Below are 20,795 nucleotides of genomic sequence, written 5' to 3' on the forward strand. Positions count from 1 at the left end.
AAAAGCCAACTAGACAGATTGATTAGTAAATTCTTTAGACTGATCTGTAGGTTTAAGTCAATACAATCTGAAATAACTCTGTATAAAAAAACCCAAATCTGCGATGGCTGTGACTGGGGTGCTTAGTACTGATTTGTAAATCTGACGTCCATTGAAACACAGATCCCTGTTAATCATGTCTTCGTGTCAGATTGATGTTAATTTTTTTAGTTGAAGAAAAGGAAGTCGTGCCTCACTAATTTGAATTTTTGTTTTTCGGAACGACTATTCAAATTTGTCTTCTTATTTGTTGCGAAAAACAAATAATTAAAAAAAAACATAAAGTACTTGGATGCTTTTCTCAAAAGTTTTTAATTTTGAGTTAAGATTTTAAACAAAACATTGTTCATGAGACAAATTTTGATTCTTATTTCTTCATGTGATAAGGAGTAGGGTCACCTGTACCACCTCGTGGGTTTTCTCTGGGTCCTCCGGTTTCCTCCCACTGCCTGTGAATTATTGAAATAAAATTGAACCATATGTTACTCTCAAAATGACCTTGTTGGTGTTGAGTTGACGTTCATGTCTCTCTCGCTCCTTCTCTCTCTCTCTTTCTCTCTCTCTCTCTCTCACCCATTTCTTAATCAGTGAAAAAAAATAATATGAAAACAAAAAATACTTGGTTTCTCTTTCAAAACCTTTTAGTTCCCAGTTTTTAAGTTTTAAGATTTATTAAAAACAAAACATTATTCAAGATACCCAACAAGAGGCTAATTTATTTATCAAGACATAAACCATCCTTTAAGATTTACAGAAATATTTCAAGTAACAAAAAGCGATAATTGATGGGAGTGAATGGGCAAATTAATTCTAGAGATTGTGTAATGTCAATACCAAGAAGACAAGACAAATAACTTTCTCTGCTTAAATTGGGCGAATGGTTTAACGCATGTACGTTAGATCGCAAGCTCAGTCATTGAGTCAAGTGACATGGTTTCGACTCCCAGCTTGAACGTGACGTGGAGTAGGGTCGCCTGTCCAACCTTGTGGGTTTTCTCCTGGTCCTCCAGTTTCCTCCCAATGCTCAACACCCCCTACACGCAAGCAAAGTATTGAAATAGAATTGAACCATGTGTTAGACCTAAAATGACCTAGTTTGTGTCAAGTAGATGATAAACCACTAACTGATAAATGGAGGGGGGGTGATGGCCGAATGGTTAACGTGTGCGTGTTGTATCATAAGGTCTGTCATATAGATAACTGACATGGTTTTGATTTCGGGGTTGTACGTGACAAGGAGTTAGGTCACCTGTCCAACCTTCAGATCTTCCGGTTTCCTCCCACAGCTCAACACACCTATGAGCAAGCGAATTATTGAAATCAAATTGAACCAAATGTTAGTCTCAAAATGACCTAGTTTATGTTGAGTGAACTTAAATCTCTCTCTCTCTCTCTCTCTCTCTGGTAAATAGGATGTGATTGTGTGCATTATAATTATGTCTGTCTGCTGGTCATCAAAGCAATTGATGATTAAGTTGAACTAGAGATATGTAGTAAAAGGTTTTGTTAGAGAATATTGGAGCAGATATGTTTTATATTATTTACCATGTATTAATACGCTCTTTGATGTTGGTGGACAGCAAATATTGGACTATTTTTATGATTAATACAGTCGTTATTTGTAAACTCATGGATAAAAATAGAAAATAAAATCTAGTATTGGGCTATTTTTTTGATTAATACAGTCAACTGTAGTTCGTTATTTTTTAAAATCATGGATATAAATAGAAAATATAGTCTAGTATTTTATAAAGTATTATTTTAGTGAGATTGACAGTTTTAATGTTTTGGGAATCAAGAGAGACTTTTGGATTTTGGAATCTCTGTTCCCACGTGTAACTCATCTGACAAAGAAAATTTGTGTCGTTATTGGATAGTGGAGTGGTGAGCAAAAGAATATCAGTTAGGAATCATGAAACATTATTTAGGAATGCCGCTGTACGGGGGAAAAAGTCTCTTCCTTCCTTGCACTAACCAAACAATAAAAAAATTAATATTGCACTGCGTTCTCAATAGGACAAAATAGTTTGATTTAAAGACATTGAAATGCTGCTGCCGGGGCAAAATTAAAATCTCAATACCACTCTTGTTGTAACTGAATAATATGTCCCAATCTTTATTCTGGTCAACAAATTGTACTATTTTACAATATTCCAATTAATTGATGATACAAATTTTATCTTAACACACCTAATTTAAAAAATTGGAAAAATTCAACTAAATGATTTGAAAAGCCTGACGTAAAGCTTTTCAAATGTGACTTGGATTTAAAAAAAATTTTGAACCCTTTGGACAAGTTAAATTGGATTTAATGGATAATTTAAACAACAGGTAGGACACTAACACATATAGTACTTAGAATAAGGCTATTTTTTATTTTCCGGAGCTTTCAAGCCAGCAAGAGTGTTATTGTCCCTTTAACCCAGTACCTTGAACACACTGAACCATTCTGTTGTTCTCAGAATATTGAAATCGTTCTATTTCAAAACACTGTGTTATAATATACTGAACTATAGTCACCTATACACAATGAAATAAAATTGTACCATATGTTGGTCTTGAATAACCTAGTTTGTGTTGAGTTGATGTTAAGCCCCACTTCTCTCTCTGTGTTATTGTATACTGAATTATAGTCACCAAAGGGTATTAAAGGATATAGACCAGTTAATAACTACTAACACAGTAGGGGGGATAACATGGGTATTTAATACTCTATGTATGTTAGGGTCGTGAAGGACAGAGCTATATATTATTAAACCCTCAATGCCCCAGAAGGCTAATAGACATTTTCATTATTTGAATTAAATCAAAATTAAGGGCTGAAAAATGTTCTTTAGATGAAGAAGATTAAATCAAATAGTCGTGATCAGAAGCCATCTTGATCTCAAACTTCATGGATCAAAAGTAGTTACCTTAGCATTCTTCTTTAGCTGACTGACTAAAATTCTAAGACAAAAAAAGATGGGGGTTTAGGTTGCTATAACTTATATAGTAAGTGACTGATATTTGAACCAATGTGCTTTGTAATAAGAATACTTATCAGTGGTGGGTAAGACACTAGCCTGTAGTTCGGGTGTTCAATCCCTGCATTGGCCGAGAAAGTTCATCAGGCTTTTCCGACGTGGTTTCCCTTTGTCAATGGTGCAGGACAGAGGGTCTGACAAGGACAGCTGTCTAGTATTTTGGATGGGATGAAAAACCGAGATCCTGTGTATACATCGGCATGCATGTAAAAGATCCCTTGGCAGTTGAACTTCGATGTAATAGTAGACCATAGTGCCGCTGCCCAGGCAAAACTTAGCTCATAGCACACTGTATGGTGTATGCCTGTCTTCATTAGCCCGGTCGGAGCAGAATAGTAGGACGTTAAACCCAATTTCATATCATTTCATTTCCTACTTATCAATGTGTATGTTTGAATCTAACGGCGTTTATCAATTTGATGCATAGACATGATCACAATTGGGGGGTTCTCAATTGTCAGTCCGAAACATCCCAAATTGACAGAATTGCAATCAAGGGATATTGAATTCAGCCAAATCACAGTTCTGCCAGTCCCGATAGCTGAGGTGATGTGAGTAGAATTGTGACGTATTTCAAGTAACAAATATGTTTCAGCTGTCATGATTGGTTGAGATATTTTTTATGCAGTCGGCACATGCGTTGTACTCCGAAATTCTGCTTTTCATTCGATTGACACTATTTTTGGAATTGAGGGAATTTGATTCTGGAACGTTCAATCGAGTATCCCCAATAAATATTGGGTAGAAATCATTGATCATCCATTAACTTTCTTTGTGTAAACTCGGTCAGAGAATGTAATGATAAGTGATTCGTGGAATCTAATGATTAATGAAAGATGATGAATTTATCAATAATTTCTTTTTTTTTTTTTATATTTTTCAGGGTATTTATGGGTCTGGACTTGATTTTGGAAACTTCCGGCTTCCATGTTTGGAGGAATCGTTTGCCAGTGATAATGGAAAGGACTCGACCAATAGTAGCTATGGAGAATTCGATGACAGTTTTAACTTTATAAGTTGTCAGCGAGACGTGGTTGGAGACACCCCGAGCCCGACAGATATTGCACGATTGTCGTTGGGAAAATCCAGCTTCTTGGACAAGAGTAGCGGGGACAGCGCGAACATAAGTGAGGCGGAGTCAAAGATGGAGGAATCGCTACAGAGTGGTGACAGCAATGAAATTATCTCCAGTGAAGGAGAGGCAGAGATCCTGCAACGAACGAAAAATCGCATTGAAAGCAAAGACGTAGGATACAGTAGCGAGGGTCATTCTAACGACGAAGCCGAGTTACTACGGTTACAGATGTTAGAGGACCGTTACCAGGGACTTGTACAGGTAGCTAGTGACAGTCCGTTAGCCAATGAGACGATGAAGATTACAGATAGTTCATTGAATCCTGTTTATTATTTTATGACAACAGTTGACGTCGATTCGACAGATAAAACGACCGATAACGACGAGGTTGGTGACAACGAAAAAATCAACCAATTGAACGGCTTAAAGGAATTTCAAGACGGATTTGATATCTCTCCAATGAAAATGGCCCCCAATTTGGATATTCTGAAGCAAGTCGACAATGACGATTTGTTGACGATACCAGTTGTAACCAATGGTAACCATGTCATTACAAGCGAACAGTCGGAATCGGATTACTGCATTGAACCACAAGAAAAAATAAAACTCTTGATTGACCAGGCTGAGGATTTAGTTCGATCACCGAAGCCGTTTTTCCATTCAACCCCTGATAAGCATGAATTGAAGGTTCCCCAGATTAAGCAGACGATCCCGACATCTCCTAGTAAACAGACGCAAACCCTGCCTATAGAAAGTAGTAGCGTTGTTGAGACGTCCTGTGATGCCAGTGGTGAGGAAACAGACAATGAAAGTTCCTGTGAAGAATTTTCCACTGCTTCTGATGATGGTGGCGATGCCATGGTCGATAGCGTCATTTGCTCAGATTATACGTCTGCTAGTCAAGAAAGTGTTTCTCTTCTCTCCCCTATTTTACCCATGGATTCCGTGAAATTGAGGAATAAAACCCTCTCTCCACGCAATGGAAAAGACAGACCCTGGAGTTTCATGGAAGTGCAAGAAATAAAACAGTTGAACGTGAAAAAGTTCTCAACATCTGACGGTGCTATCGATAAATTAACAAACAATCTGTCTGACTCGGATTCTCCCGGTACTCCTCAATCGCGTAATGTCGCTTTACGTCAAGGAAGCTGTTCAACATTCCCCCGTCATCGGACCAAATCTCGGCAGACGCGTAGGAACTTCTCTTCAGAGTTCACGTCTTTACGTGGTGCCAAGCGAAAACTCCACTACCCTTCTTCGGAATCCACCCTTTGTTGTGAATCACAGACGGATCACGTAGTGCCTTGTGTTATAAGAACAGACGATGAACTGACCCCGATCAATCAGAAGGATAATTTTGCGGAGTTATTCGCTAATGCAATATTAAAAGCCAGTAGTGGAAATAGCAGTTTAAGTGAATCTGACACAGAAACTTCTGGTAGGTAGATTTAGTTATTGATTGAGATACTTTTAAAACAAAATCGGCTGTATAAACTTCTCTTAAACTATGTGAAAACATGTGACAGGCTTCTAAATTTTGAAGAGAGATATGTATGTTGTATAGAGCCTGATTCCCATGTATCGGGTAAAGCCCCATTCTCATGTATCTGCTTAAGCCCACTTCCCAAGTATTGGGTAAAGCTCACTTCCCATGTGTCGGGTAAAGCCTACTTCAGAGTACCAGGAAGAGCCCCATTCCCATGTATCGGGTAAAGCCCATTTCCCATGTGTTGCCTAAAGCCTGATTTCCCATGTATTGGCTAAAGCCCCTGTCATCCAATGATTTGGGTAAAGCCCCCATCCCATGAGTTGGGTTAAGCCTAGTTTCCATGTGTCAAACTGTTCCTTTGTGTCCAGAGATATGTGTGTTGTTGGTTAAAGCCCCATTCCCATTTTTGTGAGTTAAGCCCAATTTCCGTTTACAGAATGGATAAAATAGTAAGACACTTAGCAATGAGCAAAATTCTTCCTTACATTACACACATGTGTTCTTTGAAACCATTAAACCCTTTCTATTTATAAACATGTCTTCATTAGTCTGGGTGTTACAGAAGAGTAAGATGTTAATCCCCATATCATTTCTTTCCATTATTATAAACTACTTATTGTGTTGTATTTCATGATATGATATTTATTTTAGATGAATACGATACCGCTCCATTAGAACCATTTACGTCAGAAAATGAAGATGTTTTAAATAGTACCGGTTCCTTCTCAGAAAACGCCTGGGATAATTATCAGGTAAATTATGTCATTTGATTCTTTAAGAGTAGTACCAAACCAAATTGATCAGCAATAAATATTTGCTTGGCCGCCGTCAACTGGTATGGTTTTGATTCCCCGGTTATACGTGACAAGGAGTAGGGTCGCCTGTCTAACCTCGTGGGTTTTCTCCGGGTCCTCCGGTTTCCTCCCACTGCTAAAGACCCCTACGCCCAAGCGAATTATTGAAAAAAATTGAACCATGTGTTAGTCCCAAAATGATCTCTCTCTCTCTCTCTCTCTCTCTCTCTCATAGCAAGAACGCCCAGCTCTTTTTCTAAATCTAGCATAATGTATCTTTAAAGGACATGGCGTTGATTAAGATGGTGGAAAATTTGATTTTTTCCGCAAATATGTCACATGGAGGCTTTGAATATAATTTATGTTTTTTATTTAGGCCCCTCTTTATCCCACTGCTAGTGAGGACCCAACAGAAGAACCACTACACTGGGAACCAACGGATGAAATGGAATTTGATGACGAATTCTGTATTCCAAGTGGCAGCTTAATCAATAATGTCATGGCAACACAGACTAATGCTCAGAAGAAAAAAGTTAAAAATGTAATTATTTTGAATTTCATATCAGACCTGAATATCAATAGCAACAAATTTTATTATAGAATCGATGTGTTATTAGATTATTAATCTGATACAACTTGAAGAAAACTTCAATTTGAAATGTCTTTAGTGACGATTTATAGATGGCATCTTAAAAACATAGCGGCTTGGTTAGTATGATGCTGCTGGTGTACTAACCAGGTGGTACTGGGTTTCATCCTAGGATTGACTGAAAGAGTTTTTTTAATTCTCCTGACAAGGAGTAGGGTCGCCTGTCCAACCTTGTGAGTTTTCTCCGGGTCTTCCAGTTTCCTCCCACTGCTAAAGACTTCTACGCACTATAGAATCATTGAAATTTAATTTAACCATGTGTCAGTCCCAAAATGACATAGTTTGTGTGAAGTGGATGTTAAACCCTAGTTCTCGCTCTCTTTCTGGCATGGTTTCCCCCGTTGTCAGTATTGCAGGGCCTGACAAGGAATAGAATCTAGTTGTTGAGATCAGATCAACATGTACTTGTCAACACGCACTTGAGAGAATCTGTGATAGTAAGGCCACAGCCAGAGGCCCCAAATTTGTACCTATGTTGTATATGTATGTGCCAAATAAATCTATTTACCATACTGATGGGGGTTGGATGGCCGAATGGTTAGCGCATACGCATTGCATCATAAGGTCTGTCATTGAGTCAACTGCTGTGGTTTCAATTCCCTGGTTGTACGTGACAAGGAGTAGTGTCATCTGTCTAACCTTTCTCTGGGTCTTCCAATTTCCTACCACTGTTAAAGACGAAGACTCCTACGCATAAGCGAATTATTGAAATAAAATATGTTAGTCCCAAAATGACCTAGTTCCTGCTACTTCTCTCCCTTGAATAAGTAATTTCAACGACACTTCTCAGTAATCACAATTGTACATTTCTAAGACAAATTTCTAGAACTAAGAAATTATCGTCAAAAGTACTGAAAAAGATATTAATTTATTCCACTGTTCTACAACACAATAGCCAACTTATAAAATAGTTCTTGTTAATTTATACTCTGAAGAGATTTTCAATAACTTTGTATTGTGAAGGGTTTTTCAGTTAATACAATCATATTTATTTCGTGATTTCAGCTCCCTCCAATCAACCAGTTTGAAGATAGTGATTCTGATATTGATGATTTTCATCACATTTTGGACCAAACTGAATTACAGCTCAAGAAAGCGGATCAATCCTTGAAGAAAAAACGTAAAGATGCAATGGGTACTGGGTTACATTTAAATCCTTCCAAATATGTAAGTCATTTCACTTAATCCTTTTACCTTTTAATATTTATAATCTTTTTAATCACCCCCCTCATTACTATTGGACTTTGATTCCTGGACATAATGTACCAACCACATCACTACTTTATAAAACTACTTTCAGTTTATCATTATTAATCTCTCTCTCCTTCCTATAAGATTACTTTCAGTTACATTCTCTCTCTCCTATCGGACTTCTTTCAGTTTATCGTTCTCTCTCACCTATAAGACTACTTTCAGTTTATTGTCCTCTCTCTCTCTCTCTCTTCTATAAGACTATTTCAGTTCATCATTCTCTCTCTCCTATAAGACTACTTTCAGTTTATCATTCTCTCTCTCCTATAAGACTACTTTCAGTTTATTATTCTATTTCTCCAATCATATCAGACTACTTTCAGTTTATCATTCTTTCTCCAATCATATCTGACTATTTTCAGTTTATCATTCTCTCTCTTCAATCATATCAGACTACTTTCAGTTTATCATTCTTTCTCCAATCATATCTGACTATTTTCAGTTTATCATTCTCTCTCTTCAATCATATCAGACTACTTTCAGTTTATCATTCTTTCTTCAATCATATCTGACTATTTTCAGTTTATCATTCTCTCTCTTCAATCATATCAGACTACTTTAAGTTATCATTCTCTCTCTGTTTCATTCTCTCCCTCTCTCCAATAAGACTATTTCATTTTATCTTCTTTTTCTTCCTATAAAACTACTTTCAGTTTATCATCCTCTCTGTCATATCAGACTACTTTCAGTTTATCATTCTATTGTTACGATGTACTATAGTATAACTGTACTTAACCAGGAAGTAATTTATATATACACTAATTAACTCTCTCTGTTTCTCAATTCATTTCAACAATAATTGACAATATAGGGTAGTTTAAACTTCAATATGCACCTGTATAGTCAAACCAGTGCTGGGTTCAGATAATGAGAGTCCCTAGACACCTACCAATCCCCTACCCGGACGACTAGAGAAAGATGGAAGTGTGTTTGTTAAATACAACTCAGTAAAACCGAGGATGGTTAAGACACTGTCCGTCTAAGAAAGGTTTATTGCAGTGTCGAAAATATTATACACCTTGGCCAGAGACTCCTAGATCTTGAGCCCCTAGGCTTCAGCCTGCCAAGCCTATTGGTAAATCCAACACTTGATTTCAACATATAAACCACCTATAATTTATCAATTTTTTTTTTTCGTTAACAGGCAGAAATATTGGCAACTTGTGAAACTAATAAAAATTGCTTGGAGAGTATATGTCAACATATGACCACGGATGCCGTCACGGAAGCTGATGTCAGCAAAATACAAGGTAATTGTTTACAAATATACATCTGACTTGATCATCCATTTATTTAAAAAACAAGAGAAACAATTAACACAATGGAATGAGATAAGCCAAATAGTTTTACAACTCAACACAAGTTTATTTTTGGCGAGGCTTTGATGAGGGTTCGTTTATCTTATCGAGGCCTAAATATTTTTTCTTGTAGATTTATTATATCAATGGGAAAAACTACAGGCACTCGCTATGGAAAGACAGACGCAATCTCAGGAACTGTCTTCCATGTTTAATGAAATGGCCGACATGAAAGCTGATCAACGTAATGTTCAAGAGGCGCTCAATCAGACAAGTTTCAGTTCTGCTGAGGAATTAAGTGATTCTATCAGGGCTTTAAGTGTAAGTTTTTGATTTTCTTAAATTTAACTTGCATGGTTAGTATTAAATAAAGCTTTTCATTGTTTATTAATTGTACATTTCCGTCAATAAGAAATAATAAAACTTATGGAAGTTAGGCAAAATTCAGGGGGGGGGCCACGGTGGCTAAGTGAGTAAGTCGCGGGCCTAGAGGTTATGGGTCCGATCCCGGTGTTAACTGAGAAAGTTCACCAGGATTTTCCGACGTGGTTTCGCCTTATCGGTGGTGCAAGACGGGGAAGGCCTGACAAGGAGAGTTGTCTAGTTGTTGGGATAGGATGAAAATCAGAGTTCCCGTGTACACATTGGCATGCACGTAAAAGATCCCTTGGCAGTTGGAATTCGATATAAGAGTAGGCCATAGCGTCGCTTTCCGGGGAAAATCCCTCATTGCACACTGTATGACGTATGCTTGTCTTCATTAGCCCAGTCGGAACAGAACAGTTAAACCCCATTTCATTTTGAGCCCTGGGATTTAAACCTAGGACACGTTAAATGTCAAGTTTTGTAAAAGTATGCCATTCACAGCCACCAGTTTGATCTGTAAATACCTAAAATAGTATAAAAAATTAAAAATTATTTTTTTTTACAGGGTCATCAAATAGTTTTAGAAAATCAACAGTCCCAGTTGATAACGTTGACAGAATCTGTTAAATTATTCAGTGAAGATTATCCTTCTATAAATGTCTGTAAATACCATAACGACATCGCTGACATCGGAGAAACTAACACAGAATTATACAAATGGTATGTTTTATTTTTATGGTTTGAAATGACGCTTGAGGAAAAAGGTTAATCTTCTGATCATTATTTGAGTCCCTTTTAAACTGGTGACGTGCCATTAAACCTCATTTCATTCATTCATTCTTTCCCTTTTAAACTGCGTCATAAAGCCTGTCATTAAGTCAACTGGCGTGGTTTCGAATCCTCGGTTGTATGTGACGAGGAGTAGGGTCGCCTGTCCAACCTTGTGGGTTTTCTACTGGTCCCCCGGTTTCCTCCCACTGCTAAATACCCCTACGCGCAAGCATTTATTGAAATAAAAAATTAAATCATATGTTAGTCCCATTTCTCTCTCTCTCACTAACTGCGATATTGTGAAAGTTGAATCTCTGAAAGGAATATCAGTTCTGTGCAGTATTTACAAAGGTATGATAAATTGAAAATATCTCGACATTCGGCATCCTGTGCAGACGATATTATAATCAACTCCACCTATGAACCTTAAAGATCACCAGAAAAGCTTCATAATTTATTTAGATAATGCAAGTTATGTCAACATATCTTTTCTATAAGTATAACGTGATCCCGATTGTCAATGTTACCTGCCACAGGTAAATTTCAACATTAGAGAATTCCGTCGTTCTCCGTGAGTAGACTAATTGAGTGAAATTAAAAATTTGAAATAATGTTATGATTGCCTGGTTACCAATAGTTTATTTTTATTTCAGTGTTTGTCGTCAAGTGACGGAGCAGCAAGAGAAACTAGGTTTATGGTTGGAATATCTGGATAGTCGTAAAGAACTGGAATATCTGATTACACAGGATCGTCGTAAATTACAACAATTATTATGTGAACATGATTCTGGAAGAACTAAATCTGCAGCAGAATTACTCAATGATATAGAGGTAAGAAATATTAAACATACATTATGCAAGAGCTAAATCTGCCTATTGCAGGTCTTTCTTTAGGCCTGAAAGGTTATATAAACTATACTATTATTTAGACAGGTTCAACTTCCGATGGCATCAGATACCTGAGATTTTAACTAGATTAAAACGGTTCGCCATTTCAAAATTTGATTTAAAAATGGGAAAGCGAGGCTAAGTCTTGAATATACCAGTGCCCTGGTTACCACAATGCAAACATCTTGTCAAAACTACTAACCATCATAACTTGGCTCAAAATGAAGTAATTTGAATGAAATTTTCATTTTACATTATCTATTTTTGAGCTATTATAGCAAGAATAGTCAGATCTTTATCTAAATCTTCCATAATGTCCATTAAACATATTGTGTTAAACTCTGTTCTATTTCATCCGTGTATCAATATTTGTGTATCAATATTTGACCCGGGGGGGGGGGGGGGTGTTGGATGGCTGAATGGTATGGTTAGCATGTGAGCGCTGTATCATACGGTCTGTCATTGAGTCAACTGGCGGGGTTTCGATTCCCCAGTTGTACGTGACAAGCAGTAGGGTCGCCTGTCCAACCTCGTGGGTTTTCTCCAGGTCCTCCGGTTTCCATCCACTGCTTTGGGCGCAATATAGCCCGGTTGGAGCTGACGTGCCATTAAACAACATTTCATTTCATTTCCTTCCACTGCTAAAGATCTCTACGCGCAAGCGAATTGTTGAAATAAAATTGAATCATGTGTTAGTCCCGAAATGACCTAGTTTTTTGTGGAGTGGACATTAAACCCCATTTCTCTCTCTCTCTCTCTCTTTCAATATTTGACCAAGTTCTAATTTTATTTTTCAGGACATTAATTGTAATTTAGAAGTATATGAATCCAAACTTCAGTGCCTTTCTCAATTACGATCTCAACTATCCTGTTCATCAGATGACTCCGCCCAGCGAGATTATCTCGCTTCTATCGCAGATCTCCGCAATCAGTTATTCTCCTTCAGTAAACGGTGCCGTGACGCTAAACATAATCTAGATGATGAAGAATTGCGTGGAGATGAAGTGGATATTACCCAGTACCCTATAGCAGCTGCTACCGTTCTAGAACAGGCTGATTTCACTGATAAAATGTAAGTTCAAATTGTATTGTATTGCTAGAAACACAAGGAGCTGCTATGGTTGTGAGTTTTGATCTTTGGTAAATCAGGGATTTTTGCCCACCATGTAGGCTGTGGCATAATTGTTATTCAAACGTATCTGTTTGCATTGAAATGTTTCTGTTCACATTGCATAATTTGTGGGATCATGTTAGTTAAGCCATCAACAAGAATGTCCCAGGCAGGGACTGAGAAGAACCTTTGGGATTAATTCAACCAGGTTCTCTCTTATCAGGGGTTCTGTCTGGCGGCAAGAAATATATGACTACTCGTTGGGATGGGATGAAAACCCAGTTCCTCCTCTGCACATAAATGAACCCTTGACAGTTGAAACTCAAGAAAGGGAAGTAGAAATGCTGCTGTATGGACAAAATGTTCATACCATGTATTGTACACATAACCATAAAAAAAGATTAACATATGTTAGTCCCATAAATGCCATATGTTAGTCTCATAAATACCATATCTTAGTCCCAAAGTGACCATATTTTAGTCTCAAAATAACTATGTTAGTCTCATAAGTACCATGTTTGTCTCAGAAATGCCATATGTAGTCTCATAAATACCATATCTTAGTCTCAAAATGACCATGTGTTAGTCTCATACATATGATACGTTGAACTCAAAATGACCACATGTTAGTCTCATAAAAACCATATGTTAGTCTCAAAAATATCATAATGTCGATGAGACATTAAACCACAATAATATAAACATTTTGTATTTTTGTTTTACAGTAATTTAGATGTTGATGCAGAACTTGAATCGAAACCCAGTAAAAAGAAATCCTGGTTATCATCGTGTCCTCTACAATTGGCAGCTCTCATTATGACAGCAGGTCTAGTTTATCTCATGGATCCCGACGTCATCGACAAAATTACCAACTTCTCTGTTACAATCAATCCGGAGTTAAAATACGTTAGCGGCCCCCCTCCAGCATAATTATACAGATTTATTATTATAGCCGTAGATATGATCTACGCTTATTGTACATATATAATTAATTTCAAATGGTGCAAATTTTTTTCTCTCAATAGGTTGTGTTATGTTTGAGGAATGCAATTCAAATGATTTGTTTTCTCAAGGGGAATAACTCCTGTGCTATAAATGATCATTTGGTGCTGGCTTGAATGGAATATTTAGTTCTAATGAAATTTTTCGATATGATTTATTAAACTAAGGATAAGTAAATGTAAGATTCTAATTTTAATGATTCTATAAAAAGCTTATCTTATGTCTGTAAATCATATTTTAAAATTTCTCCTGTGCTACATTTTCTTTCAAGTAAGACTTGTTAATGGATTAAGAATTCTCAAATTGTTTTGAAATCCTTTAGTAGCAGGCTTGGAAATAAAATCTGAGGCACAACTGAATTTATGTCGGACATGTATCTAAAACACCGAAACGGAAAATCTCTGCCGGACTTTATGACAGGTACCAGAGAGATTTGTGCCTGACCATATCTGTAAAAGGTAGCCTATTTCCAGGCATAAATTATAAAACAACAACTCTGAACAAATAGTTTTATTTATGATAAACACAGACTTTAGATATAAAGACTGAATATATTATACAGTAAAATATTTGTGTCAAGAATTGTTGATTTATTTCAAACTACAAGGATTGCAATAAAAATGTCCTGTTAGGAGTTTGTTTGAAATAAAACAAAATATATGTGTTCAATACACATAGATGTTATTATTGATGTGCATATACTTGTAAGTTATTGAGTTATACATACATAAGTAATATAACAGTATGTATATATACAGATAAATAAATAAAATTATGAAAATCGTAAATTAAAAAAAAAAAAGAAATAAACTAGTAGGAGGGGTTAAGGATAGAACAGTGGTTCACATGTTGGATAAGAATATGATGGATCATGTAGCATTACATGTGTGATAGAAAAAAACAACAAATACATTAAATGTATGTTGTTGTTGAAAGAGGCTCAGGGGTGGCCTGTATGGAAAGAAATTCCATGTTGACGGAAATCTTCAAATTGTGGTACTTTTAACCTAAATGGGTTATTTGACTACATAAGTTTGAAGTTGCTCTCGTGAGTTTAAACATTTTCCAAAGAATGCCTGGCTCCCAGTGTTGTAGTAGATTGAACGCTTGTGTGTCATTAACATTGTGGAAAAGGGGTGCGCTACAAAGTCTCCTTTGGAATTTGGGAAAGCGTTAAAAGAGTTGATAGAATTAAGAATTACGTTAAAGAGAGCGAGATAAGAGATATTATCTACCAATGCCTATATAAGGATTAATATTGGTAAGATATTAAAAATATAAACAAATTAAAGATTGTTTATAGAATTATTCTAGGATAGAAAAGTCTAAAGAAAGGAACTTGTATAGTTTCACGTCTTGACTAGATACTTATTATAATAGAGGCCTAAGGCCCTAAGTTGTCGACGGTGTCGCAACAAAATATGGATGTATTCGAATAGCGTACTACAGAGAATAAAATTTAATACTGTCGGGTCATGAAAGGTAATGGATAGGTGGCATTGGATGTTCCAGAATTGGATAGGGACCCGGTTTCTGCCAAGCACCTGCCAATTGTAGGTGAGCTGATCCAAATGCGAGATCTTAGCTTTATGGACTTACGATATACTGGAAAAGTGGTATTTGGTGTTCACGAAAGCATACCCTGCTTTGTTTAAAACATCAGTCGTTACTAATAGCGAAATGTTGTGATGATTGAATATAAACCAAAATGGTGAAGTGAAATGAATTAGGGTTTAACGTCCTACTTTTCTGCACCAATAGGGCAAATGAAGATGGCCCAAACTGTATTGTGATGTAGTGATGCACATAGAGTACACAAATGGTATTAAAATAATACCCAAAAAAATATGGTAAAAGTTACCAAATATGGTTAAACTTACCAAATATGGTAAAACTTACCAAATATGGTTTAAATTGCCATCAATATATATTAACGCTTTATATAACAATGATTATATATTGCTAATTAATCTACCTAGAATAAAATGGAAGGAAGAAGAGCCAAGGGAAGGTAATGATAAACATGTGAACCCTGTTAAATACTGTAAATGAATCAAATTTATACTAAAAATAAATTGTGTAAATTTGAATTTTTAATATTTTTATTTTACTTAAATTGTAAGTTAAAATTTTTTTAAAATACATCAAAAGCATTTTCATCCGTATAATAAGCCCACCAATTTCATTTATAAATGTCCAGCATGACTTGTGCCATAATTTCATTAGATAATTTCATAAATTCATTTTTTCTTAGTCACTGCCAAATTAAAATAAATTGCAACAATCCAAAGTCTGATAATTATTAGAATTTTCATCATTTTGTTCTCGGAAATCATTCGATCCGTCTCATCATCAGTGATTATGTTGATATCAAAATTTATAGGTTTTAAAATTTACGATATATATTAATTTCATCCAATGGAGGCATTGGTTTTATGTCTCAATTAAAATTCATTAAATTAGTTTCATACTTTTTGATAAAGTCATCCAATTTTTATGCTAAAATCATTTATTTAACAATTTTTATACCTTTACGAGCATCATTTTTGTAATTAAAACAAAATAATAATTGAAATGAATTTGGATACTATTTTATGTACATTTTGGCTTGTGGCTTTGATCTGGGACTATGCTAGCTACCCTTAGTAGTATAGATGGAGTTATGCCTGTCGTATTACTGGATAATTGAGTCAGTTACCATGTCAACAGTTCAGCAACAATCTCCTGTAGTACTTCATTTCTGGAATTAATCAAACTCATCTCAGAATGACAGGTATAGCTTGATCTTCATCAAGGGTAGCTAATTTAGTAGTGGAGCAACCATTTTCAAGGTGTTTTATATATTAACAGTATTAAACAATTACTGATAGACATATAGGCATTTAAACAAATTAAACTGCTTTATTCTTCACCAAAAATTTTAAAATCTACTTGCGATTTCATTGTTAATTATTAAAACAGTTGAAATTTGTCTTGTGTGAAATTTGTTAAAGTATTTTATCTACAGTACATGTACTTACAAAAATTAGTATCAATAATATTATTATTAGAATTATGGTGCATTATAACACGATAAGGCCTTGTGTAATAAATGTACACAAAATTGAGTATGGGTTACTCGATTATGAATATTTATTACTCAATTATGAGTATTTATTACTCAATTACGAGTATTTATTACTCAATTACGAGTATTTATTACTCAAGTATGAGTATTTATTACTCAATTATGAGTATTACTCAATTATGAATATTTATTACTCAGTTATGAATATTCATAAATATTTATTACTTGATATTAATTCACCAATGATGTAAATAATCATATTATTATTATAAATATAGTTCTCATAGATAATGATTAAATGTGTAATATTGAAAAAGTTACACATTTTGGCAGCCATTATTTATAATTGACCTAGATATTGTATTAATTAATGGTACAGTATATTTATCATTTAATATGAATTAATTATCATTTCTGACACGTTTATATATTTTGATTCTTACATCGTGCAGCGACAGTTATAAAACTGTTTATTGTATGACTTAAGACATACATGTTAATGAACATGCACATGCATTTTAGTGCCTATGCATGTAATAATTTATCAGGATTATTAAAATGGCAGAGGATAACAGTATAGTACGAATAAAAATTAGGTATATTTTAAAAATTTATAAATTAATTTTTGTACTTTAGAGATAGGAAAAAGATATTTTGATAGCCATGTAAGCGATCTTTTATTCCAGTTTATTCAATCCTAATATCTAAAATTAACGACTTTTTACGATTAATTTGTATGAAGACATGCTGGAGGGAGGGTTGTATTGCTCCCTTCTGAAAGAGCCATTATTTGAATATGACTTATTCTAATATATTCAGAATAATGGAATGGTGGGAGGGTTGTATCGCGCCCCTCTGAAAGAGCCATTATTTGAATCATATGACTTATTCTAATATATTCAGAATAATGGAAGTTCTATTTAAATTTCTCCAACAGGTGTGGGTTGTATTGTTGGTGAGGACTTTTAGTCAGTCAATGAGTCGAGTCAGTTGTTAAGATTAAAAAGTTGTAAATATTCTTTGTATAAAGAAAAGATATAGAATTCTAAAATTGAAGCTCCCAAAAGTTTGTTGTTTTTTCTTTTTTTTAAATGTAGGATTTGTAACAAAAAAAAAATTAAATTTGCATAAAGTGTCTTACAAATCTGAATATGCATAATGAATGGAAAATTCTGAACAAAGTTGTGATATTAAATTCAAAAGATTTGAGAGTTGTGCTGAATTTTTAGAATTTTAAATCTTGCATGTATATTTTAATGGGATTAAGTCTTTACAGTTAGAATTGTTAATGTTGTATTGTTTACTATTTCTATTTCTAGAAATATATAACTGATATTTTAGTGCAGATACTGTTGCCCTTTTTCTGGTTTTCCTCGTATTAAAACAGACACCATCTTCACAACATCAAGTTGTTACCATGTGTTTTCATACTTTGACTGTGTTAGCCGACATGGTCATTGAAAGGTATATGTGTATATACCTTTAATAGTTAGCTGAGTAGAAGAAGTTGACAATATGCAGTTACAATGTGTTTTGATACTTTGACTGTGTTAGCTGACATGGTCATATATATATATATATATATATATATATATATATATATATATATATATATATACACCTTTCAAAGTTAGCTGAGTAGATGAAGTTTACAATATGCAATTACTATTAGGTGAAGAGACTTAGTTGACAATATGCAATTTCACAAAGAGACTTAGTTAACGTTATGCATTTACGGTATGGTCAATAGACTTAGTTGCTTGGAGACATAAATTTGTAACGAGCCCTGTGATTGTTGCAATTTGTTAGTTTTGGATGTCATTCCAATAGCTTCTGCATTGCAGCAAAGATACCGAACACTGTCATGATAATATGACAAGTATTTTGCAATAACTTCAACATTGCAGCAAGAACAGCTAACATAGTCATGGTACCATAAATATGTTGTAATAACTTGACGTTGTGAAGATGAAACGACTATACAATGTATATAATATAGCATTATTTTCAGGGCAGTTATTTCTCTATCTATGTAAGTACCACTACCTCTAGTCTATATCTATCATATCTATGTTCTACCTACTAATTTATATATATATATATACCACAAATATAGACTTAACTAATATATTTCATATTATGTAAGTTTGCTTGAAATCTGAAGGGTCTTAACCCTTTAACCGTCGGACTATGGTCATGACCTATAAGTAAAAATGACAAAAAATGTTAAAATATTTTATATCACTGAATAGAGGAATTCAAGATCTTTCCAAAAATATATACATTTGTATGATTTTTTCTTAAATTTAAAGAATTACAGGATGTAACTATATGCTTTTCCTAGTCAAACCCCAAAACAAACCGATGGTTCAAGGGTTTAGGAACCCGTGGCTTCAATTTGTTTTAGAGCGAGTCACATGTTTGTTTAGATAATCAGATGTGGGCTTCAAGTTTGAAGTTCAAATTGGTATCATGCATGCTAGAATGCTACAAAATGTTTAGGAAATTTGGCCATCAAATGTCTAGAAATTTTATATGAAAACTTTTAAAAATTTCTATTAATATAATTAGTTCTACTTTCAATTTTCTTTAGATATAAATACAGGTAAACATCAGGATAATTTGTGTCATATGCTTTTTATGTCCGTGTAATGTCAGTTTTTTCTGGTTGTCTTTTTATTTCTTCAGTATTTATTAAGTTAAGATTTCTTTTGGTACCGGTATCACTTGGTATTTTTCTTGTTTTTTGGTTAAAATTTAATTTTTGCTTGGTGTTTTGTGGCAAATACATTCATTTGAAATGTAAAATGTATTATTCGGATTTCTGCATGAAAAGAAAAAAGAAAATGAAGCAGAATTTAAATATTTTTAAAGCATAAAGATAATTAGTTTTGAAAAATTTTAGATTTTTATATTTGTAATTTGATATGCACTTTTTTCACCTCATTAATGAACGACTATGAAATACGGCACAAAAACAGGTACAGTGCTCTGATTGTATGCCCCTCCCCACGATGTGTTCATACGTATACATTATCATTTTGGATGAATAATGTAGAAATTATGAAAATTATTTGGTTATATTGAAACCCAAATACATGTATCATTTCTAATAAATGTATAAAATATATAATATATTATGCTAAATATTTTCACGAGGAAGAAAAAAAAAAGCTAAGAAAAAATTAATAAATGAATTACCTAGTTAGAAAATAAAAAAAAGACAAGGATAATTTTGTGTTTGTTTTCTTTTATGAATTGGATATTTAACCTAAGATTTGGATGCAGCAGACATTGTTGATAGATTACATCTAATCAATGTCATATATATTACATTGGCTTAAACCATGGCTCTTGTTTCAGCACTATTTGGCAATCGTGGTTAACAGGTTATTATAGGGTTGGATGGCCGCCTTAAACTCGTGTGTTTTCTACTTGTCCTAAATCCCATGTTATACTTGACAAGAAGTAAGTCGCTTTCTTCACCTCCTGAGTTTTCAACATGCCCTGTGATTCCTCCCAATATCTTAAATCGCTCTCTGCAAAGGGTATACTGACAACATAGGACGTAGGGTCGCCTTCCTAACCTCACAGTGTTCCTCCGGTTTCCTCCCACTGCTAAAGATGACTACATGCTTGCAATTATTAAAGAAAAAATTGCACCATATGCTAGTCCAGAAAAGGCCTAGTTTGTGTTGAGTGCAGTAAAACTACATCTCTCTCTCTCTGATCGATTCCCCGGTTGTACTGACAAGGAGTAGGGTCATCTGTTCAGCTTCGTGGGTTTTTTCTGGGTCCTCCAGTTTCCTCCCACTGCTAAAGACCCCTACGTGTAAGCGAATTATTGAAATAAAATTGAACCATATGTTAGTCCCAAGGTATTGTGATAGACCAAGTGAAGAATTTTCCTGTCAATCAATTTAGAATAAACAAATGATTGAAGATTAGTTGTTTGGGAAATAAAAGAAAAAA

At 34.7% G+C, this 20,795-nt stretch overlaps 1 protein-coding gene across 3 annotated transcripts in view; it reads left to right on the forward strand.

Annotated features, from left to right (window-relative positions):
* Positions 1-20,056, forward strand: part of LOC126821926 (uncharacterized) — a 143,978-nt gene extending 123,922 nt beyond the window's left edge. For all 3 annotated transcript variants that reach the window (XM_050550557.2, XM_050550559.2, XM_050550558.2), the window contains 10 exons: positions 3,946-5,575; positions 6,278-6,378; positions 6,797-6,961; positions 8,075-8,236; positions 9,465-9,570; positions 9,752-9,939; positions 10,550-10,704; positions 11,409-11,586; positions 12,441-12,715; positions 13,480-20,056. In XM_050550557.2, the coding sequence (XP_050406514.2) occupies positions 3,946-5,575; positions 6,278-6,378; positions 6,797-6,961; positions 8,075-8,236; positions 9,465-9,570; positions 9,752-9,939; positions 10,550-10,704; positions 11,409-11,586; positions 12,441-12,715; positions 13,480-13,684 (3,165 nt within the window). In that variant the 3' untranslated portion in view covers positions 13,685-20,056. The remainder of the gene's footprint in view (positions 1-3,945; positions 5,576-6,277; positions 6,379-6,796; positions 6,962-8,074; positions 8,237-9,464; positions 9,571-9,751; positions 9,940-10,549; positions 10,705-11,408; positions 11,587-12,440; positions 12,716-13,479) is intronic.
* Positions 20,057-20,795: the final 739 nt, after the last annotated feature.

Source organism: Patella vulgata, chromosome 5, assembly GCF_932274485.2.
Source record: "Patella vulgata chromosome 5, xgPatVulg1.2, whole genome shotgun sequence".
In the NCBI taxonomy this organism is placed as follows: Eukaryota; Metazoa; Mollusca; class Gastropoda; family Patellidae; genus Patella; species Patella vulgata.